General features: G+C 42.2%; 1 protein-coding gene across 2 annotated transcripts in view; it reads left to right on the top strand.

The window, feature by feature from the left end:
• Nucleotides 1–23,693, top strand: part of plppr5b (phospholipid phosphatase related 5b) — a 115,296-nt gene extending 91,603 nt beyond the window's left edge. The window contains exons 6-7 of one of the 2 annotated variants that reach the window (XM_076887886.1): nucleotides 8,630–8,736; nucleotides 19,988–23,693. In XM_076887886.1, the coding sequence (XP_076744001.1) occupies nucleotides 8,630–8,736; nucleotides 19,988–20,084 (204 nt within the window). In that variant the 3' untranslated portion in view covers nucleotides 20,085–23,693. The remainder of the gene's footprint in view (nucleotides 1–8,629; nucleotides 8,737–19,987) is intronic. The other variant, XM_004572899.5, reaches the window with a different exon arrangement.
• The last annotated feature ends 524 nt before the right edge of the window (nucleotides 23,694–24,217 follow it).

Raw genomic sequence — 24,217 nt, 5'->3', positions numbered from 1 at the left:
ACATAAAAGTTATTTCATGTAATGATTTTTGAAAACTATTTGCATCATCTCCGTTTATTGTTAACATGCGTACATCAGCAAATGCTAGCTGTATCAAGGGAACCACCAGGACTCCATCACATGACAGTTCAGAAAGTTTATTGAAGTGAGGATTGAAGCCCAACCCAAAGCATAAGAACTTAGTGATGTTTCCACGGGGCACATTTTTCCAAGGGTTCATTCTCTTAAGTATTGGCAGCCAAACCAAGATACCAGGAAAAGGTGAGTGATCACTAGCAGCTGTGTGGAGATAAAGGGCAGGAACGTGGGATGAGGCCCATCCCACCCAATGCAAACTAACAGACATCCATACATTCACACACACGCACTGAGGACTGAGGAACCATGGCATTTCCCCCTCCCAGTGAGAGCCTCCAGGCGACCCACCAATCCTATAATAAAAAAAATAACATTAAAGGGAAAACATGAAACATCATATAAAAAAAGTTCTCAGCAGTTAAATTGCTGCACCCTCCTCTGTGGTCAGGGGCTCCATGCTGGCTTCTGTCCACTTGCAGCTTATCCTCGACCGGCATTCTTTACTACATCATATCCTAATCCACAGCATGATCAGCACCTTTGGCTGGTGGTTATGCTTAGGTTGAATCTACTGGCAAAAGAGAATCAGCTGAGGTGTTTGGCAGAGTGGAGTTAGGCAAGGTTCATTTACTCAATCACAGCAATCAGTGAATGTTCTGCTCCTCTGTTCCCTAAAGGTTTGCAAACCCCAGGAATTGCTGAAGCTGTATCCTGTTTTGGGGGTACTTCTGAAATTCTGACTCCATGTTCAGACCATGGAAATCAAGAAAATCTGATTTATCCTCTTTTTTTTCTACAAAGAAGAAATCCAGCGGGCGGAGAATAGGGACGGATTATACGAGCAGCTAGTGAGTCTGTGGTACTTTCTCCAAAGCCTCTCGTTCATGTTTTATGAGACTGTACACACATCTTGAAAACAACAGAGCATCAGGAAGCAGATCAATAGAGCAGTCATATGGCCGGTATGGAGGGAGAGAGAGAAAGAGCTGTGTTTACTGAAAATGTCAGCTAGCCCATGATATACACCAGGGACAAAAGACAGATCAGGCAGGTAGACAGGCTAGGAACACAAACTAACTTTAAACAGTTTTGGTGACTACTGAGACTCCAGCCAGAGATACAATTATTGTTCCAATCTATATTTGGGCTATGAGTGCTAAGCCAAGAGCCTTCAAGAACCAGGGGAGTGCTAGGATCATTGAAAAGGAAGAGACTAATTTGGTAGAATGCTCTAGCTCTAACTTGGCACTTTTTTTACTCTACCTGAGCACTCGAAGCAACTTGCCCCATTCACTCATGCACTTCTTCATATGCTTTTTTGTTGTTGTTATAAATATGTGCTTTCTATCTAATATTTATGCTCCAATGGATGCAGCCAGGAAATGAACTACCAACCTTGTGATTACTAGATAACCTCTACTTCCTGAGCTACAGCCACTCCTTTTTTGAACATGATTGCCAGACAAAGCGAGACAGAGACTGATCAATAAAATTCTGTTCGGCGTCTCAGTCACCAAATTCTTGGACTAAATGGGTGCAATTGTTGACAACTAGTTTAGCAGGCACCAAAAGTCTTGGTAGGGAAGTGTCACTGTTTATTTTGCCCACCAGTATCCCAGCAGTTACTGACAGACAACACAGTGGACATCAAACAGGGCTATAGGGTTAAACCACTACCACACCTGGGGAAGTCTAACCACACATTACTGTTTTTGATCCTGGAATGTATCCCACTCATCAAAACTGCTACAAAAATAGCACAAAGACAGTCAAAACTTGGCCAGACGGAGCCTCTTAGCAGTTGTAGGAATGTTTCAGCAAGACATACTGGGATATTTTAGAACACCTGGACCTGGAAGTGTTTTGTGACAGTGTACTATGCTACATCAGCAACTGCATAGACATTGTCACAGAGGATAAACACATTTAAATCCATCCCAACCAGAAGCCCTGGATGATCTGGGAGGTCCAGAGCCTGTTGAAGGAGAGGAACACCGCCTTCAAGTCTGGTGACGCGGCTCTGTACATCAAAGCCTGTGCCAACCAGAAGAGAAGCATCCATGAGGCAAAGTCAGACTACAAGAAAAAGATTGAAGAACACATGGACAGCAATTAAAGCAAGCAGGTCTGGCAGAGGAACTGACCCTCTACTTTGTCCGGTTTGAGGTGGGATCATAAGAGGCAGCTGGATCCTATCCTGATACCATCAAAAGTCCCATTCTCACAGTGGAGGAGCACAATGTGAGGTGCACGCTGCATGCCGTCAAACCTCGGAAGGCAGCTGGATCTGACGGCATCTCACGTACTGAAGGACTGTACAGGCAAACTGGCTGGGGTCTTCGCGAGGATATTCAATCAGTCCCTCTGTTAGTCGGTTGTCCAACCCTGCTTGAAGTTGTCTGTCATCGTCCCTCTGGCCAAAAATCAAACCATCACCAGTTTCAATGACTACAGGCCAGTAGCTTTGACTCCTGTGGTGATGAAGTACTCATCAGGAACCACATTATGTTCTTCATTTCTACCACATTCAATCCATACCAATTTGCCTACAGAGATAATAGGTCTACTGATGTTACTGTGGCCACAGCTCTCCATGCTGTTCTGTCCCATTGGCCACACTCCACTTGCCTTTGGCCAATGAGACCACCTACAGGGATGAGGTGGAGCATCTGACAGTGTGGTGTAGAAAACACAACTTGTTCCTGTACACTGCAAAAACCAAGGGGCCTGTTGTGGACTTCCGCTTTTTGGGAGTCAACATCAGCGAGGATCTGATCTGGGAAATGCACACTGCTGAGGTAATGAAGAAGAGACTGCTTTCTGAGCATTCTCACAAAGAATAACATCCCTGAAAAATGGTGGGTGTCCTTCTATTGCTGCACAGTAGAAAGAATCCTGGCATTTTTTCCAGCTGCACAGTAGCACAGAAGAAAGAGCTCCACAGGGTTATCCAGATATTAGGGCTGCACGATTTTGCATAAAATGAGAATCACGATTTCTTGGCTTAGAATTGAGATCACGATTCTCTCACGATTTTCTTTTCCAGTATAAATATTTATTGCACTTATTAACTGCACATCAACTTCGTAACAGTTGAGACTGAACATAAAAACAATAAATAAACATAAAAACAACAAATGTCTCACGTTTTGTTGTTGCCGCAAAATGTTGTACTGCTTGAAATTCCGTCTCCACCGTTGCTCGACACTGCGTGTATAGAGCAGGTAGTGCAACAATAGAAAAATAGTTGCGGGACGGCACTGTGTAGCGTTTGTCTGGGGTGTTGATCGTTTTCCTAAATCCCTCGTTTTGCACAGTGTTGATGGGAGCCATATCTGTGGTCAGGTGATAAGTGATAGCCTCCGTGATGTCTTTGTGCCTGCGGGAGTTCGATGGGTATAGGGAAGCGCTGTATAAGGTTCCCGTTATTGATGTTTGGGTGGTTGACCGGGACGGATTTTCTCCTGTCACTTTCTCGTCATCCCTGACGTGCTCTCCGTTGTTTTTTCCCTGCTAATTTTAGCATCACACGGCACAGCTTCTGTATCACGTGGTATAAGGCTCCGCCCTTGTCATTTGTTGAGCAGGAAGAGTGAGCGCTTGTTTTCATGCAGATTACGTCCCGGATCAAAATGCGGTACAATCGTCGTCGTTTTTTTTTTTTTTTTTTTAATCGTTGTCATTTGGAAATGAGATCGCACATAAGTATGAATCGAGATCGTGATTTTCTAACGATTAATCGTGCAGCCCTACCAGATATAGTCAGCCATCTTCTGCTCTCACTTGAAGAACTGCAGAGGTCTCAAGAACATTAATAAAATCCTTTATTAAAGAGACCCAACTTACCCTGGTCATGTACTGTTTGAACATCTACCTTTAGGAGGATACCTATGTATTTAAAGAAAAATGCACCCTTAGAGAGCAAACGTTTCTTAGGAGGAAAGATGGCCAGAGGTTCTTGTAATCTTCAGGCAGCATTGCATTAAAAACAGGCATGATCCTGTTGTGGATATCACTGCATTTCCAGAAATCATTGTCTATGGTTCGCTGTGCCATTCAAAGGTTAAAGCTCTGTCACACAAAGAAGAAGCCTTGTTCAAAAATGATGCTAATATTTTTTTATGGTAAATCTTCTATGTTTAATTGTGAAAAGAAGATAGAATAATTTTAAAATCACATAAACCTATTATTTGTATTTATATTTTGCACTTTAAAAAAAAGAGTTATGTACAGTGGGGCAAAAAAGTATTTAGTCAGCCACCGATTGTGCAAGTTCCCCCACTTAAAATGATGACAGAGGTCAGTAATTTGCACCAGAGGTACACTTCAACTGTGAGAGACAGAATGTGAAAAAAAATCCATGAATCCACATGGTAGGATTTGTAAAGAATTTATTCGTAAATTAGGGTGGAAAATAAGTATTTGGTCACCTCAAACAAGGAAAATCTCTGGCTCTCACAGACCTGTAACGTCTTCTGTAAGAAGCTTTTCTGTCCCCCACTCGTTACCTGTATGAATGGCACCTGTTTGAACTCATCATCTGTATAAAAGACACCTGTCCACAGCCTCAAACAGTCAGACTCCAAACTCCGCCATGGCCAAGACCAAAGAGCTTTCGAAGGACACCAGGAAAAGTATTGTAGACCTGCACCAGACTGGGAAGAGTGAATCTACAATAGGCAAGCAGCTTGGTGTGAAAAAATCAACTGTGGGAGCAATCATCAGAAAATGGAAGACATAAAAGACCACTGATAATCTCCCTCGATCTGGGGCTCCACGCAAGATCTCATCCCGTGGGGTCAAAATGATCATGAGAACGGTGAGCAAAGATCCCAGAACCACACGGGGGGACCTGGTGAATGACCTGCAGAGAGCTGGGACCAAAGTAACAAAGGTCACCATCAGTAACACACTACAACGGCAGGGAATCAAATCCCGCAGTGCCAGACGTGTTCTGCTGCTGAAGCCAGTGCATGTCCAGGCCCGTCTGAAGTTTGCCAGAGAGCACATGGATGATACAGCAGAGGATTGGGAGAATGTCATGTGGTCAGATGAAACCAAAGTAGAACTTTTTGGTATAAACTCAACTCGTCGTGTTTGGAGGAAGAAGAATACTGAGTTGCATCCCAAGAACACCATACCTACTGTGAAGCATGGGGGTGGAAACATCATGCTATGGGGCTGTTTTTCTGCCAAGGGGACAGGACGACTGATCCGTGTTAAGGACAGAATGAATGGGGCCATGTATCGTGAGATTTTGAGCCAAAACCTCCTTCCATCAGTGAGAACTTTGAAGATGAAACGAGGCTGGGTCTTCCAACATAACAATGATCCAAAACACACCGCCCGGGCAACAAAGGAGTGGCTCCGTAAGAAGCATTTGAAAGTCCTGGAGTGGCCTAGCCAGTCTCCAGACCTCAACCCCATAGAAAATCTGTGGCGGGAGTTGAAAGTCCGTGTTGCTCGGCGACAGCCCCAAAACATCACTGCTCTCGAGAAGATCTGCATGGAGGAATGGGCCAAAATACCAGCTACTGTGTGTGCAAACCTGGTAAAGACCTATAGTAAACGTTTGACCTCTGTTATTGCCAACAAAGGTTATGTTACAAAGTATTGAGTTGTATTTTTGTTATTGACCAAATATTTATTTTCCACCCTGATTTACGAATAAATTCTTTACAAATCCTACCATGTGGATTCATGGATTTTTTTTTCACATTCTGTCTCTCACAGTTGAAGTGTACCTCTGGTGCAAATTACTGACCTCTGTCATCATTTTAAGTGGGGGAACTTGCACAATCGGTGGCTGACTAAATACTTTTTTGCCCCACTGTATTTGCACACTGATCCCCTTATAGTTGAAGCAAACCCTGCAGTCCCCCATTTTAAAGATAGGAACCACAATCCCAGTGTGTCAATCCAGAGATACTGCCCCATATCTCCACACAACATTGTGGAGGTGTGTCAACCACAACAGCCCTACAACATCCAATCCTCAATTGAAGTCAGAAGCGCTCCAACCACACTATGCACAATATGGATACAGCACCGCTTTACTCTCTGGAGTCACCTGACAGTTTGCCTGAATCACTTTGAGTCACTCCAAAAGTTTCTGTGGCCTCACAAAACTTCCCCCCACCCCGAGTTTCTGCATTAAGTCCTGCCCGAGCAAGGTGCGCTTGGCCTGCTGGTACACATAGGCTGCCTCCGAAGTCCCACAGATTAGCCTTTCTCCACCTGATGCTGCCCTTAATCTGGTTCAGGGGTTACCACCTCAACAGGCCCCAACCACCTTGCGGTCGCAGCTCAGTGCAGCAGTACATCAGTAAGGTGCTAAACATGGTCCATGGTCCATTCAGACTCAGTTCAGTCTACATCACAATACTGTTGAAGCTCTGCTGGAGGTGGGAGTTAAAGATGTCTCGGACCAGGGGCTCTGCTAGGCATTCGAAGTGTACCTTCACTGTATGTTTAGATGTGCCAGGTCTGTCCAGCATCCTGCCCCGCCACCTGATCCAACTCACCACCAGGTGGTGATCTGCTGACAGTTCAGTCCCTCTCTTCACCAAAGTATCCCGAACATTCGGCCACAGATCTGATAATAAGAATGCAAAATCAATCAACGACCTGCGGCATGGGGTATCCTGGTGATATGTGCATTCGTGGGAAAACTGTGGTTTGCACAGAAGTCCAATAACAGAACACCGCTTGGGTTCTCACCAAGGGCATCTTCAGACTAGGACAGAGTCAAGCCCCAGACTCACATCCTAACACACTAGCTCAGGCTCTTTCCCCAACAGAAAGGTGACATTCCATATCTCAATCGCAAGCCCTCATGCACCCCAGGGGCTTGGCCACCACAGGGGTTTTGCCCGCAAGGATTTGTGACCTGTAGTTGGGATTGGTCCGCCAGGGGCTCTGCGCTTTGCTGCCTGGCACACGTTGCACCTGATCCCTACAGCGCATTCTGCAGGGGGTGGGCCTATAGGAGGGTGGGCCTATGACCCTTCTGCACCTGACTGGGCCCCATGGGATGAGGCCCAGCCAACAGGCGCTCACCTCCCCAGGCCCATCTCCAAGGCCTGGCACTGGTAACACTATCCCAGGCAGGGCCAACTGTTGTCTTGATGTGACACATATAATCACTGTTTGTCTGGCCCCTCACCCTGGACCCTACCAGGGGGCAAAAGCCCCCCGAACTGGCATCCCAGGGAAACATAAACCCCCTGCACATCCTGTCGTGTTCGGGTCAAATCTGAAAAAACTCATAAACATTGTGTTTTACATCCGATTGCCTCGAGGCCTTATGACGTCCTCCAAACTATGCACTTGAACATATAAAAGTGATGAGCACCTCTTTCGTTGAATTTTGAGTGTTTTAATCAATTGTGTCACACCCGTGGTGTTCCTGGTCTAAGGTCACCGCCATAGAAAATGAATGGGAATCCCCCCCCCCCCCCCCCCTTTGGCCTCTGACCCCCTGAATGGGTCACTGAATGATAAAATGAAAGACCCACTTTTACGACCTACTAAACAACCCACTGAATGTCCCACTGAATGACCGCTGAACGACTCATTGAACGACCCATTGAACTGAGCTTGGTGGTGAAAAATGTCTCTTATGTTTTTTTAGAGCTGTTAAAACTGACCGGTGAATTGTGACCGGGAACATTAAAGTAAGGGGTGGGGGTGAACACAACCAGAGGGTTAATAGTAACTGATCTTTAATGTCCTCAAATCAAATGAGAGTAGTATATTTTTCGTTTCTTAAAGACACTTAATGAATAATTAAAGGAAAAGCTACCACTTCCAGCACTACTGTCACCAAAACCTGTTACAGTAGTTAACTACTAACTAATTAATTTTTAAACTAATGTTGGAAATTGAAAGCAAAGGGCAGATTTGCAGACAGGTGTGAACAAAAATGCAAAGCTTTAGGTAGGCTATTTTCAGATTCCAGAATTACAGAATCCATTGTAAGGAAACCAAAATACACAGCATTTCTTTAACAGGCAGGGACATGCGGGTTTGATAACAGAAACTGAGACAAAGACTGAGTTGAAGACAACATTATTTATACACAAAAGGATAATCAGAGAATTGGACAAGGGAGGGTAACAAGGTGCAGCTGAAGATAATCAAATGAGATTTGGGGTGGGGGAGTGGGCAAACCTGACTCATTAGGATAAGACAGAAAACACTGAGGGAACAATATAAACTGTAGTGTAAACTGGAACTAATAAACTAATAAGGCTCAGCATATATGAAAATCTAACAATTAACAAGAACCAAACTAAGAACCAAACAGAGAACATATTAAATAAGGAATTCAAAATCCAGAAATCATAAAATAATCAGCAGCATTGACAGAATTAGTAGATGTTTACACTGTGACCCATTAGTTGTACATTTTGATACACAAACTAGTATCAAAATCGCAATGTTGGATGTTGCCATTTGTTTTGTTTTTTTGTTTGTTTGTTTTTTTGCCATTTGTTGCCACTTGTTGCCACACAGACACACACTCATGAACACATTGCTGCTGCTGCAGGAGACGGATGATGAAGATGAAGGCTCTTGCAACATTAAGGAGTGCCTCGAGGCCTTCCTGCACTGGCTGCGAGGTCTCAGCTGGTTCAAGTGGCTCAGGAACAAAAGGCAAATAAATTACTCTGTGAAGTGATGTGAGCTCTGCCAGATTCAATGTCACACTTCCTTCTGTTCTTTCTTTGCAATATGTCATACAACTGGCTGATATTTTGCTGTAGCTATCGTTCAGTCTGAGTGCTTTCTGTTTTACACCTACAATAAGAGAACTTACTTTTGGCTGCCCCCTGTCACAAGGGGTCACTCTGCATGTTTTATGTGTCTGACTGTATGTTTGGGCTTTTCCTTATGCTACTGTTTGAACTTGGATCTGTTTAGATGCTTCTCCAAATGTGGCCCATACCCACATCTTTCTATGGGCCACTTGGCCTTCTTTGGTCGCTCACTTATATGAAAAGTGTCTGGTGTTTTTTTTCTGTCTTAAATGTTACAAAGTTCTCTGGTACTTATATTTAGAAAAGTTGCATATTGAATCATGTAACACACAATGTTCAGCATTATTATTGCTGACCTCCATAACCCTCATAAATCCCTCTAAATGCTGTTATTGGATTTATTTATAACATAGTGGTTCTTGTGAATAATGTGGTCACAAATATGCAGGATTAAGTACCATAGTAGATATTATACATAAGTGGCTATCCCAAGTACACTGAAAATCATTGTATTACAAAAAATTAGTGGTGTCCCAACAGAAGTTTTCAAGGATTTACAAAGCTGAACCATTTTCAGCCCACAGAAGCTGTTTAAAACTGAAGCATGACAGCAGTCGGAATAATTTACTGAGGAAGAAATTTAGGAGTTGCTACAACCCCAGTTCCAGAAACTTAAAATTAAAAGAAAATAAAAATAGTAGAGTGCGGTGATTTTTTTTTAATACCATAAAATACTTCTCAGAGGTATTTTATGGTATTCAATATTTTTGGCCCTGTTGCACATGTGCCAAAAACCAAAAACTTTTGGAGCCCCCATGATCTTCAGGGCTCCCTCAGGCAGCAATTCATTTAAAAGGCACGATTCTGCCATGAATCAGAATCAGAATCAGAAAGGGGTTTATTGCCAAATGTTGAGCAGGTTTACAACATTAGGAAATTGCTGCGGTGCTTCAGTGCAAACATAGTGTTATAAATAGCACTTAAATAGACATGAAAAAATAAAAGAATAAGAATTAAAAGTGCTACGTAGAAAGATATGTGCATGAGATATACATGAGATATATACATGAGAATAAGAATTATGAGTGCTACGTTGAAAGATATATACATGAGTGCAGGTGGTGATCAGTGCCAAACATGGAATGATGCAGTGAACACAGCGTAGGGTCATGTGTTAGTGGCGGGGACAGTCATATGGTTATTGTTCATGTGTCCAACAGCAGAGGGGAAGAAACTGTTCTTATGGCGAGAGGTTCTGGTGCGAATGGACCGGAGCCTCCTGCCTGAGGGGAGCAGGTCAAACAGACTGTGTCCAGGGTGAGAAGGGTCAGCTGAGATCCGAGCTGCACGCCGCAGTGTCCTGGAGGTGTACAGGTCCTGCAGAGATGGGAGTCTGCAGCCAATCACCTTCTCAGCAGAGCGCACAACACGCTGCAGTCCCTGTTTGTCCCTGATAGTGGCTCCAGCGTACCACACGGTGATGGAGGAGGTGAGGATGGACTCGATGATTGCAGTGTAGAACTGCATCATCGTCCGTGTTGGCAGGTTGAATTTCTTCAGCTGCCTCAGGAAGTACATCCTCTGCTGGGCTTTCTTGATGACGGAGGTGATGGTGGGCTCCCACTTCAGGTCCTGGGTGATGGTGGTACCCAGGATGCGGAATGAGTCCACAGAGGTGATGGGGGTGTCAGTCAGGATGATGGGGGGGAGTGGGGCTGTGTGCTTCCTGAAGTCCACAATAATCTCCACTGTCTTCTGGGCATTCAGCACCAGGTTGTTGTGGCTGCACCAGGACACCAGACGTTCAACCTCCCTCCTGTAGGCAGACTCATCCCCGTCAGAGATGAGCCCAATAACGGTGGTGTCATCTGCAAACTTGATTAGCTTGACAGACTGGTGGGTGGAGGTGCAGCAGTTGGTGTACAGGGAGAAGAGCAGAGGAGAAAGAACACAGCCCTGAGGGGAGCCGGTGCTGATGGTCCGGGAGTCCGAGACATTCTTTCCCAGCCTCACATGCTGCTTCCTGTCCGTCAGGAAGTCAGTGATCCACCGGCAGGTGGGATCAGGCACATTCATCTGGGAAAGCTTGTGTCGGAGATGGTCTGGAAGGATGGTGTTGAAGGCAGAGCTGAAGTCCACAAACAGGATCCTGGCGTAGGTTCCTGGGGAGTCCAGATGCTGCAGGATGAAGTGTAGGGCCATGTTGATGGCGTCGTCTACAGACCTGTTGGCTCTATATGCAAACTGCAGGGGGTCCAGGAGGGGGGCCGTGAGGGTCCTGAGATGGGAGAGAACTAGGCGCTCAAATGACTTCATGACCACAGATGTCAGAGCCACGGGTCTGTAGTCATTTAGTCCAGTGATCCTAGGTTTCTTGGGGACAGGGATTATGGTGGAGGACTTGAAGCAGGCAGGCACATGACATGCCTGCAGTGAGGAGTTGAAAATGCCAGAAAACACTGGGGCCAGCTCGTTTGCACAGTGTCTGAGGGTGGCAGGAGACACGCCGTCTGGGCCGTGATGCTGCACAGTGGGAAACATAATCCCAATTCGACTTTTAGAGACATGTTACTGCCTCAAATTGACTGAATGAATAAGGACAACAAGAGAAGTGTGCTTGTCGGTGGGAGAAGGTAATGTCGAGCAGGGGATATGCATCCATCAAGATAGAAATATGCAATATGGTAGAAAATGCAGAAACCAGATAGACGAGAAGCAGGTCAGACGAGGGGCTCCAAAAGCTGGGGGAGCAACCACAGTGCTGCAGGACCGAGCTGAATCATCTGAAACAGGTGAGGAAAACCCTGGGATGGAGAAGGTACCCAAACAGATGACCGAGGCAAACGGCAAAACCTTAATGCTTTGCAGCAACTGTTGGAGGTGATATATAAGGGAACTGCCAAGAGCAAGCTCAACAGCCTTTGGAAGTTCATCTTCGAGGTCTGCAGAGAGATGTTTGATGAGCTTAGGAGGAGTGAGCCCACAGCCCCAAGGAAAGGCAGAAGAGAGAGAGATGGAACAACTGACCAAAGACTGACGCCAACTCCGTCGCAACTGTAGGAAAGCGGCACACCATGACAAAGCCAGCTTGAAGGAGCTGTGGGACAAGCTCAAACAAAATCACGCCAGGTTGCAGAGAGTGGAGAGAATTGGAAAGAGAAGGACAAAATAAGAGAAAGAGAGAACTAGAGCTTCATCAGGGATCCCTTTGGGCTTGCTTGAGAGTTGCTGGATGAAAAGAGGATTGGCAACCTAATCATCAATAAGGAGGCGCTGGAGTGATACATCAAGAAGCAGGAACTCCAGCAACACTTGAGGGAAGATGAACAACTTTAATAATTGACCAACGCGTTTCGGCTTGTGGCCTTCATCAGGGTCATAGTAAAACATTGTAAAAAATTGCTTAAATATAAGACAGGAAACAGAAAAAAATTCTAATTAACCAGTCAAAACTTCATAGATAGGTCAGCTGAAATACACTCAAAAAAATGAAATTGGGTGGTTGTTAAATTTACAAAATTCACTGCACTGCACTGTCAAAGCACCCAAGAAGGTCTTGGGTTCAAATCTGCAATCTGGCCAAGTTTGCAGTGGGTTCTCTCTGGGTACTCTGGTTTCCTGCCACAGTTAAAGTCATGCAGTAATTAGGGTTAAGTTAATTGGTGTTTCTAAAATATCTGTGAACATGAGGGCAAATGGTTGTCTGTCTCTCTGTGATAGACTGGTGACCTGTCCAGTATTCTGACTCCCACCCTGTCACATCTGGGATAGGTCCCAGCCTCACTGCAACCCTGGTAAAGATAAGAGGACGGATGGAGTGCAAGTTATTATAAATCCATTAACATTTTATGTTAACCAGACTCTAGACTTTGTTGAACACTCCAAAAAAATAACTCTTTAAATGAACTTAATATAAATGGATTAATAAATGGATTTCTATTACGAATAAGCATGTTTTGTTGCACTAACGTCATTTGCATGGGTTGGATCAAATCAATTAAATTAAGTTGGACACAACTGTAGTAAAACAGTTGATTCATCATTAATTAATCAAGTTAGTCCAACTCAAGTACATTAAGTTGGAATAACAGAATTGCATAATGATAAAATAAAGCAATTTAATTACGTGGAAATTCTTTGATTTTTTTTTTATGTTCATTCAAAGAGTTATTTTTTTGAGTTTGAACTTAGAAAACAAGATTACATCATAACATGGGAACACATTTGTTAAAAGATCCTTATTTATGTCTCTAAAATGTAAAATCTAGACTTAAAATATGGACTTAAAGTGAGATGTCTAGAACGCTACTCCTTCTTTGGTTAAAATAATAAAAAAAAAAAAGAAAAAAAAAAGGGTGTTGTTCATAAAAACTCATTGATAGAAAAGCCCTCATTCATACCTCAGGGGTGCAGACTCTTAAAACAGAATATCCAAAATGCTTCTCTTTTTTCAGATAAAATTTCTATTGGCACCTCTTTGGTTTAGTTTAATGGCTTCTATGCCTAGGAAAAATAATGGTGAATTTGGATGTTTATCATTGAAGTGTCTTGCAACAGGGCTGGTTAAATCATTCCTCTTGATCGAGCTTCTGTGTTTGTTAATTCGATCCTTCAGAGGGTGGGATGCTATATATATTTTATTGCATGGGCACTGTATCATGTAGATTACATTTTTAGTTCTGCATGTGATAAAGCCCTTTATGGCAATGGTTTTGTCACCTATAGGGTCTTTGAATGATTTAACATTTTTGGTGTATTGACAATTAATGCCATGTCCAGAAAGTTAATTTCTTCAGTACTGTAATTGAGGGTGAAACGTAAGCCTGCAAAGTGTCCATTAAGGAATTCTACAAACTTTAGTAATATAGAGACTGGTCCTTTCCAGAGTAGAAACACGTCATCTATATAACGTTTCCAAGACACAATGAATGATAAATAAGGGTTATTTTGGTGATTATATAGAATTTGTTCTTCCAGATGACCAACAAAAAGGCAGGCAAAACTGGGGGCCATTTTGGTTCCCATTGCAGTGCCAGAGATCTGAAGGTATGGTGTGTTGTTAAAAAAGAAATAGTTCCTTTTAAGGACAAAGGCAGCCAGCCTTGTTAGGATGGAACTAGATGGTAGTTTAGTAGACCTAGTCTCAAGGAAATGCACGCTTTTTTTTTTTTTTAATTATTATCATTTCAACCAAAGAAGGAGTAGCGTTCTAGACATCTCACTTTAAGTCCACATTTTAAGTCTAGATTTTACATTTTAGAGACATAAATAAGGATCTTTTAACAAATGTGTTCCCATGTTATGATGTAATCTTGTTTTCTAAGTTCAAACGTGCTTTTACCATTAAAGACTGTCCTTTTTTTTTTCTTTCTTCTGTGTATATTCATAGCACTCCTTCTAATGCATTTCATGCATGTGTTATTTTCAGGCATATGGGGGTTATGTCACCCCCCTCCTCCTCATCAGTAATGATCTAGTCCGGTATTTACTTGGGCGTGAGCCAATTAACCAATACCTACCTATTATATGTCAGCTGACCTATCTATGAAGTTTTGACTGGTTAATTTGAAGTTTTTTCTGTTTCCTGTCTTGTATTTAAGCATTTTTTACAATGTTTTACTATGACCCTGATGAAGGCCACAAGCCGAAACGCGTTGGTCAATTATTAAAGTTGTTCATCTTCCCTCAAGTGTTGCTGGAGTTCCTGCTTTGTGAATTCTTTCATCCTCTCCATGCACCTTGGAAACAGGTGAAGTTGTGCCAGAAAAAGAAGTGGAGGAAAGTTTCACAAGTTTTATAAAAACTGCCCCCAGGTGCCCAGAGCACTGTGGAAGTTGATTTAAAAAAAAAAAAAACAGCCAGGAGGGAGCAACAGGTCCCTTCAAAATTGAAGCAACCTGCACAGGTGCTTCACTGTGGAGTGCTTCACGCCACGATGGCAACAAGGACAACAAGGAATAGCTATAAGATATGTCATCTTATGTTTCTGTACACTATGCCGGCCACTTGGTTATGGCGTTCCATGTATGCCCTGCCTGCTAGCATCTTGCACCCTGCTGTTATGTGCTGGATTGTCTCAGGAGCATCTTTACACAGCCTGCACCTGGGGTCTGGCCAGGTGTGATAGGAACAAGCTCTGAGCACGAGCTCCATAGAGGCTGGGGTCTGTGCTGCCATGATTAGTGCCTCTGTGCTGTCTTTCAATCCAGCTTTGTCCAGCCACTGGTAAGATTTCTGTCAGCCACCTCCTCTATTTGCTGGTGTTACATACTGTGCAGGGGCCTGTCCTTCCATGATGGTTCCTCCTCTTCTTCCTCATTCTTGGGTTTCTGCTGCCTGAGGTATTCACTGAGCACGTAGTCAGTTGGGGCCATCTTCATGATGTATTCGTGGATGTTCGTTGTCTCATCCTGGACCATGGTGCTGACACTCACCAGTCCCTGGCCTCCTTCCTTCCGCTTAGCGTACAGCCTCAGGGTGCTGGACTTGTAGCCAGTCTTGTCAATGACCTCACTGAGGGGGTTCAGGCCTATGCAGAACAGCAGTGGGGACAGAGCATCTCCTTGGTAGATCCCGCACTTGATGGTGACTTGTGCTATGGGCTTGAAGTTGGCCTCCAGTTTGTCCGCCACATCCCCATTGAGTTCCTGATGAATGATGATCGTCAACTAGTAACTGGTTCATTTGTGCCGCTCAGCGCTCATGGAATACAGTCAGCTTCTTCAGCCAGTAGGCGCAAATCATGTGGGTGCCTGGTGCTGTCCAACTCTTCATACTGGAGAACCGTTCTTAGATATCTGCCACTGTGATGGTTACTGGACCCTGTTCAGGGAGGTCGCTGTGATCTGCCCTCAGATCCACTAGCCACTGAGCATTGCTGTTATGGGTTGCATCCTTCTCCCATATGCTCTTCCAGTATTGTTCCGTCTCCAGCCTTGGTGGTGCTGTTCTCATATTGTTACCCTGCCACTGAGAGTATACTTTGGATGGCTCTTTGGAAAACAGATGGTTTATTCTACTGCCTTCGACCTCTCTGGTGTACCTCTTCAAGCGGCTGGCCAAGGCTGTGAGTCGGTGCTTGGCAGTTTCCAAGGCCTCAGGTATGGACAGCTTCCTGTACTTCTTAGGCACCTTCTTTGTCGCACCTTTCTGCAGCGCCGATATTTGGATAACCTCCACCGTGCTACTTTGATCCTAGCCTCTAGTCTCCTTCTCCATGGAGGGTACTGCTTCTTGTGGCTGTTTAACTTGTAGCCAAGCATCTCAGTGATTCAGTGATATATGCTGCTGCATATATATATATATATATATATATATATATATATACACACAGTGGTTCCTCGTTTATCGCTGTAGTTACGTTCTAAAAATAACCCTCGATGGGTTGAATCCACGAAGTCCACTGTTAGAGAATGAAACCAAAAAGGCACCCACGGCTGCCTTTGATGGTGCAAACGTTTCATCGACACTGTTGTGTTTGTTGGGGAGAAAATTTACAAACATGGGCACGTGTTGAAGTGCACTCACTGTGCTTGCTGTGTCTTTTCATTTCCTCTAAGACACTCATTTAAGAGTGAAATATGGAATATACACCACCCCTATCTGATGATTCAGTTCACAATTTCCAGCTGAGAGCTTGCACTTGGCTGCCTGAGAAAGAGCACCAAATCTCACTCTCTCACCTCAGCTATGACAGCCTCTGCGGAAAATTGCCTGCTCTAAAAATAGCACAGTCTAAAGATGCCCGGAAGCTAAACGAGCCACAATAAACTAAATGCCACTGCAGGAAGCAACCTTTGAGTCGCAAAAATGAGACCCACGCTTCTCTCTTCTCTTTTGCTTGAATCTTTAAAGCAGTGACATCACTTTAAGTCTCCAACACAGAGAATAATTTACCTCAAAGATAAATGAGTGGAACAGGCTAATATTTTGTCCTGACCTCTAAATCTACGAAAGCAGATTACCTTTAGTACAGTATACAAGGGGAATCCTAATTTTATTAGAAACCTGACCGGAGAAAACTACCAAATATCTCCTCCAATATAAATGCTCATAGGTCTCTGCAGTCAAGGAGGATAAAAGAGAACCATATTAGCTGTACAGTAGAAATGCATCTGTAGGAATGACTGGCTTAGGCTCTGTGTCATAGTCTACTTTCTTAAAGCTCTCCTGGACAGTAACAAGAAGTCTCAGCAGTAATGTTCTAAGCATATGGAACAGTTTTGTTTTCACACTTCATAACAACCAGTCCTCTGGTATCAGACTGACTTTTGATATAATATTAGTCCAATCCAACTTTATTTATATAGCACTTTAAAAACAACAAAGTTGACCAAAGTGCTTTCCAATAATAAAACAGAGATAGCAGTTAAAAACACTAAGCAGACAAAGAAGCAAATATAAATAACAATAAAATAAATACATGAATGAAAAAGAAGATTAAAATAAATCAGTATATATATTAAATAATAAAACATGAGTAAAGTAGACAATAAGATATACAATGAATATGATTAACAAAATAAAAGGATTAAGAGTGACCAACAGCTGACTAAAACTGACTACAGGTTGACTCTGGTACTACTCCTAAAAGCCTTTGAAAAAAGGTGTGTTTTTAAAGTGATTTAAACATTTCAAGAGTTGGTGCATTTAAGTGCAATTCAACCCCACTTTATCTTTAGGTGAAGTCTTTTTTTCCCCAAGCACACCAAATGGGTTTACAAGATAATAGGTCAAAGGTTACCATAGTTGTCATAAGTTTCTTATCCCGACACACTGGGTATCATAATATCCATCCGCATCTTCAAAGGGAAGAAGAAAAGACACATTAGTCTCTTTACATTTAGGCTTTATTTTTCCTGCTTTTAGCATAAAGCAATCCATTCGCTGCGATAATGTCAAGGTGTCTATCAAAACACCTGTTGTCCTAATCTTCTGCCTTTTTTCTTTTCTATTGTTCTTCTCAATAATAAGCTAGCCAATAATGCTGTTTTCCTGGGAGCACTATCCCCCAACCAACCTACTGGTGTATTCAGTTACACAATGAGTGTTTTTTAAATTTGATTCAATTCAATTCTGTTTTATTTATATAACACCAAATAACAACAGTTATATTAATTTTGTAAGGTAAACACTCTACAATAATACACAGAAAACAGAGAAACCTGTAACAATCAGATGACCCTCTATAAGCGAGCACTTTGGCGTCTTTTTGGATATGTTTCAAACCACTGCAGCGTAGTACCTTTAATATCTAAAGCATATGCTAATCACCGTATTAAAATATTATGGCCAACAGTATTAGGATAAGCACAGAGATGAGTCTCTGTTAGAGGCCATAAAAAGATCATTTGTAACCTTCACTAAAGCTGTTTCTGTGCTGTGATGGGCTCTGAAACAGTCCAAAGGAAGGAAGCTGTGGTCTACCATCACTGCACAAATCAAAATATTATTACACTGGTGTGATCCCACCTCTAAAACACAGTGGAATGATACCAGATGTTCATATACAGGCTATATTACGAACATATGGAAATGGTAATTAAAGAACAAGGAGGATAATATTAAAACTCTGAGCTGAAGATATCAGTAAATACATACTGTTTATTCTAATAGGAGCAGCAGCTTTTTTAAAAATTGGTTGGTTTTGGTTTTTGGATTTTTGTATTCACTTGTTGGAGTGACACGTGTTTGAAGTCAGGAAAAGTCAGGAAAGGATAAAATCCCGACTGCTACTGCTAAAAATTAGGAGTTTGGAATTACAGCCCTGTTGCACTAATCTCGTGTCACGTCATGCAAATATACCATCTGTTCTATCAGATCTGCAAGACTGATGGAGAATCATTTATAGAGCAGCATCTCTTTTTGTCTAGATGAGAAACATGTAATTCTGTATATCCACTGTGTTTGGTGAGTCTTTAATGCAAAAGAAATTTGCTCTAACAAACCCAGCCTTAAACACAGAAGAGAAAATCATTTAGTCAGAACCACTATAGACAAAAGAAAATAGTTTTTTCCCCAACTATAGAAATGTGTCTTTGGGGACGTAGCTCTGTTCTGGAGAGAGCAGTAGCAAAAGCCTAGCACAGTACACACCAGGCAATGAATGTGGGGGGTGGGTGGGTTGCAAAGCAGTTTGCAGATGTGCAACATTTGTATGCAAGCTAACACAGCTTAAATAGCATGCTGTGTATGGAATTTGGCAATTGAATGTATAGACGGGTATCAGCTGAACCATCAGCTTCTGCAGACTTGCACTGAGCTGTTCTGCACTGTGCACTAAACTGACTTTGTGACCTGCCTGAACTCACCTGACCTTTACAACCACTGTGGCTCATCAGCCTGGATAGCTGAGGTGTGGTTAGCTTAAAGGCGTGGAGGAAAATCATTACTGTAGGAGAAGGTTTAGTTTAACATCTGGATTAATAGTTAGTGAAATAATTTTCCTGACTATGAAAGTCTGAGTTGTGCATCCTTTCCCCTGATTACCTGTGTGGAAAAAAATCATTATGTAGCCGTCCACTTTTTCCGGTGCTCCATAACTAAACATTAGAAAATCCACTTTGCTTGTGGAGAAACTAATTATCTAAATCTAATCTCAACCATCCACTACTTAATCGTTTTAGTGCTTCAGTGGTTCCTAAACAGTGCAGGACTCTATGATACACATTTAGAACCTAATGAGAAGTATTGGAGTGCTGCTTTGATTGGAGTTAATGAGGTCATTTTAAGAGAACAACCTAAACATCCTACACTAGGAAAAGCTTTGCAGGCTCATGAATCAGTCATTTACTAATCATGGTAAATTAATTGCTACTGAAATAACTCTTTTACTCAATTGGAGCTCTCCAATTGCTTCGACACATGGACGCGGTGAGCCAGGGATCAAGCCTTCTGAGTAGTAGACGTCCCACAATGTCAACCACCTAATGAATATGACCCAAAATAAACATGCTTAAATGATCACATATAATGGCTAACTTCACAGGCATTTACTTACATTCAGGTCAAATGCCATTGGTGATGTCTTCTCAGATTTCTACATGTGTATTTAGGAATGCCAAACCAGGTTTATTTTTGAGGCATTCGCCAATTTTTTATGTCTTTTGTCCTGATTTTGTTTTTTTGCTCTTCCTGCCTCTTTATAGAATCACATCGCCTTCGCTGAGGTCACATGATGTGGAATCGGCTGTGCGGCAGACCCACTGGACGTCCACTCTCTTCACCGTCCAATCCAATTATTAAGAGTGCAGCGCTAAACCCATTCTTAGTGTGTGTCTGGTCTGTGGTATGTTGTTCTTTGTTGTCTTTATCAGGCCCCTGATTTAACTCGCAATTTCTTGTACTCAAAGAAAAAAGGTTTCTTCTGCTTCCATCTATGCACTTATTCTGAATCGTTGTTGGACTCTCGCCTCCCAAATGAAGCCAAGCAGACTGGGAGACTAGATGATCATGTGAAGGACTGGACTGGATACAACATCAGTGCTGCTCAAGTCAAGTACATTATTATTTTATATGTGAAAAAGTATTTTTCCAATAAGATGGTTATAAGGAAAAACTCTCTCTTTCTATATTTTATTACTTCCTTGTGTTGCATCACATTTCTAAAGCAATGCTGTGAGTATTAGAATGTAACTACTGAGCCTGTATTTATCAAATTAATCACAGTGAAAATTTCAACTTAAATCAGTGATAGAAAATAAACAGACTAAAGAGGAAAGGTATACTTTACCAATTCTGATTGCATAAACAGAGTTTCTGAGTATTTAAATGGTAAATGGCCTGTATTTATATAGCGCTTTACTAGTCCCTAAGGACCCCAAAGCACTTTACACATCCAGTCATCCACCCATTCACACACACATTCACACACTGGTGATGGCAGCTACATTGTAGCCACAGCCACCCTGGGGCGCACTGACAGAGGCGAGGCTGCCGGACACTGGCGCCACCGGGCCCTCTGACCACCACCAGTAGGCAACGGGTGAAGTGTCTTGCCCAAGGACACAACGACCGAGACTGTCCAAGCCGGGGCGCGAACCAGCAACCTTCGGATTACAAGGCGAACTCCCAACTCTTGAGCCACGATCACCCGTAAGACAGAAAGCAGCAGTGGTAGACTAGAACGATTGACAGATGCAGCATAAAACTGCTAACGTAGCCCCCACAGTGTCTAAAAAGCAGGGTAATGGTGTTTGGGGGATGTTCTCTCATGCTAGTTTCCAACATTTGGGAAGTCCAGTGTTTTGTTGGACCACACATGAAAATTCTCAGAACTTTGATAAATACAGGCTGAAGTCAAAGGAGCAAATAAGGAAAACTGAAGTGTTTTTCATCATGTCTGACTTCTCCAGCCATCTCACTAAGGGTTTAGGGTACAACAGTCTATGTGTTTATACAGTATACAGTCAGCTGCAACCAATGACAACAATATACACTCTGACTATACTTTGACAAAAGTATTTAGGCTTTCTTAGCTGCACCAGACAATCACCCCTCCCTCTGTTTTTGTTTTGTGTCTGTTTGCCTTCGACTTCGAGACTGCTGCTTTGACTTTCTCCTATAAAAGTTTGTGATATAGTTTTCAAACCTGCCCTCAACACTTGAAAAGTGCCCAGGAGCTGATATACAAAGCAGAAGAGTTCCAAAAAGACTTAGTCCATAACTGACTAAGATGATGAGCAAACTAAATTTTAAGTTATTATTGTTGAATGTTGCCCATACTTTAAAAGTTCCCAAGTTTTTCTTTGTTTCTTGTAATAGTAACCAAATTTAGTATGGTGACTCCATTTATTTCATAGCAAAATCAGCCACCAAAGCAAAAGCAACATGTAATTACAAGATTGGATAAGTAGAAGAAAATGGATGGTAATGATTGATGATTAAGCAGTAAATATTTGGCATTTAGGTTTAATGAATGGCGTGCATCTGCATTAACTGCTTACATCAGAAAAAGACTGTCACATGAAATTTTTGATAAAGACATACTTGAAATGATAAAATATCTAAAGATATCTGTTTTCCTTAACACTACTTTCATCTGTGTTGTCATTGCGGTGTCATTTGTATTGGGACTCGTTCTTCTTTGTAGCAAAACCATTTTGGGCTTTCTTTGGCATTAAAACACACAGAAAATCTTTTGGCCCTTCAAATCTCTATTTTTGTAGTGACAACTAAAGCACTTATTGATGAAGACTGTGAATAAGAATGTTCGCAAAACAGCACTTTAAATCAAGCTATGACTTCCCTCATTGCTAATGAAATGGCCACAAATTTCATAACTGCTTGAAAACAAATCACACAGAATATTTGAGATTTTGAGGAACAAAACCTGCTCAAATGTGTATCAGAAGAGCTGCAACACTGTCCCAGTATGCCAAAAGGTTGATTCTGTTCATCTGGACGTTTTCAGTGGAAGAAACGTTTCATCACTCATCCAAATGACTTCTTCAGTCTCAGCTGACTGCAGGGGTGGGCCAATTTTTTGGCGCAGCGTGTTTTGGGGTTTCAAAGACAAAAAAACTCAAATGTTGTGATACTCCTGACACATAAAGGGTTTTTGCATAGGCAGCGGTTGTCCTTCTCTTTTTTTATTTGTTTGTATTTTATTTGTATTTTTTGTATTTTCCTTCTGATATCTGTACCTGAGCTGAGTTAACGCAAACATTTCCCCGTCGTGGGATCAATAAAGTCTTATCTTATCTTATCTCTCATCTTCTCTACTGGATCATCTGGAGCTTTCTTTAGGCGCCTTTCCAGCTTTGACAAAAGTCCAGCTGGGATAACCACATTTACTCTTCTTGATGTTCTTCTGCCTCCCTGGCTGCTGTGTCAGTGGGGATGGTGTTCGCTCTGTGTTGTAGCGTCCTGATGACTCCCAGTTTGTACTCCAGTGGATGATGAGAGTCAAACCTTAGATACTGATCCGTATGTGTAGGTTTACGGTACACATCAGCGTTTAGATGTCCCCCATTACTGATATTCCCCAACTCTCATGGCTATTGGTCAGTGGTCTCTGATCAGTGGTTGTTGATCAATGCTCATGAAAATTTGCATATTAATGATCAAGGTACTGACCTCCCAGCCTATTGTTCATTGGTGGGCTGGTTTCAATCATTGTGCAAATGTACTGTTTATAAGATTGGGGAAACCTGCAGTCAGCTGAGACTGAAGACGTCACCTGGATGATGACGAAACGTTTCTCCCACTGAAAACATCCAGATGAACAAAATCAACCTTTTGGGATTTACTTACCTGGATGATTGAGCATGCATCAAGACTATCCCAGCATATTCAAAACAAAAGAGAACTGTAAAAACGTATATGTTAAAACTACAAAAAATGCTTATATGTATATCCTTTCAGTCATATTGTACATTACTGCTTATCTATTTTCTTATGACTGTGCATTGTGTGTGGGTGCGTTCACAATAGATGTTTATTTTATCTCTCAGATAACTGTTATTGCTTCTTTATCTTATTTAAGTAAAACAGAGTATGTTTCATGTTAATGTTCACAATTACACTTACATTTTTATACTCTCTGTTCTATTTATATTTCAGTTCTACTGTGTATCCCATTCCTTAAATGACCTTTTTCTGACAAGGGTTGCAACCTTTTATAAACTTGTGATTTTTACCTTTTTCCTCCATGCTGTAGTGATTCTTTACTTCTGGTGGACTACTTTGTATGGATGTCATTGCACCTCTTCTGACCAAGTTATTTTTTTATATTATTCATGTTCTGCTTTTCAAAATTCTATTCAATTCTTTTCAAATTTTAAGTTAAAACTGTGACCTTTTACACTATAGAAGAAGTTGTTTACAGCCTTTGAATAAAAAACACTAAAAGGACTCAAATCCCATCTCTTTTTTCTGTTAGGTCTTAATCATTCTTAATAAAGTATTAATAATCATACTTGATTAATCATACTTGATTAAGACTTTCCTTCAAAGCTTTAATTTTTAAAGACACTTAACTAATAATTCTTTTTTCATCCAGTCCTTGAATCTGCAAGAAAAAGTGTTTTCAAGCGAATATTAATTATATTCAGAGTTTAACCTCTAGGAAGGCAGGGGGGTGCAGGAAATATGGATGTTCTCTGTCCACTTTCTTCATTTGTCCTTCCTGTGTACATTTTGACTATGTGTGTGCATCAAGGACTTGCTAATGACTAAAGGCATAGGCTACAGCATAGCTTCGGCCTGGGAGGAGTGAGGCAGACTGGGACCTGGCATCACGGCATCCAAGCTGAAGGTGTGACCTCTGTCATGCTGGGCAGTTGGATTTCCGTTGCAAAAGGTACCAGCAGTGAGACTGCTGAGTGATTGATGGGCAGCCGGGACTGAGAGAGGAGATTGCTGTTGCAGTATGAAAC

This window comes from Maylandia zebra, linkage group LG9 (genome assembly GCF_041146795.1).
Source record: "Maylandia zebra isolate NMK-2024a linkage group LG9, Mzebra_GT3a, whole genome shotgun sequence".
Classification (NCBI taxonomy): Eukaryota; Metazoa; Chordata; class Actinopteri; order Cichliformes; family Cichlidae; genus Maylandia; species Maylandia zebra.
The sequence above is the reverse complement of the archived record's forward strand: the minus strand, read 5'-3'. Positions and strand labels throughout refer to the sequence as shown.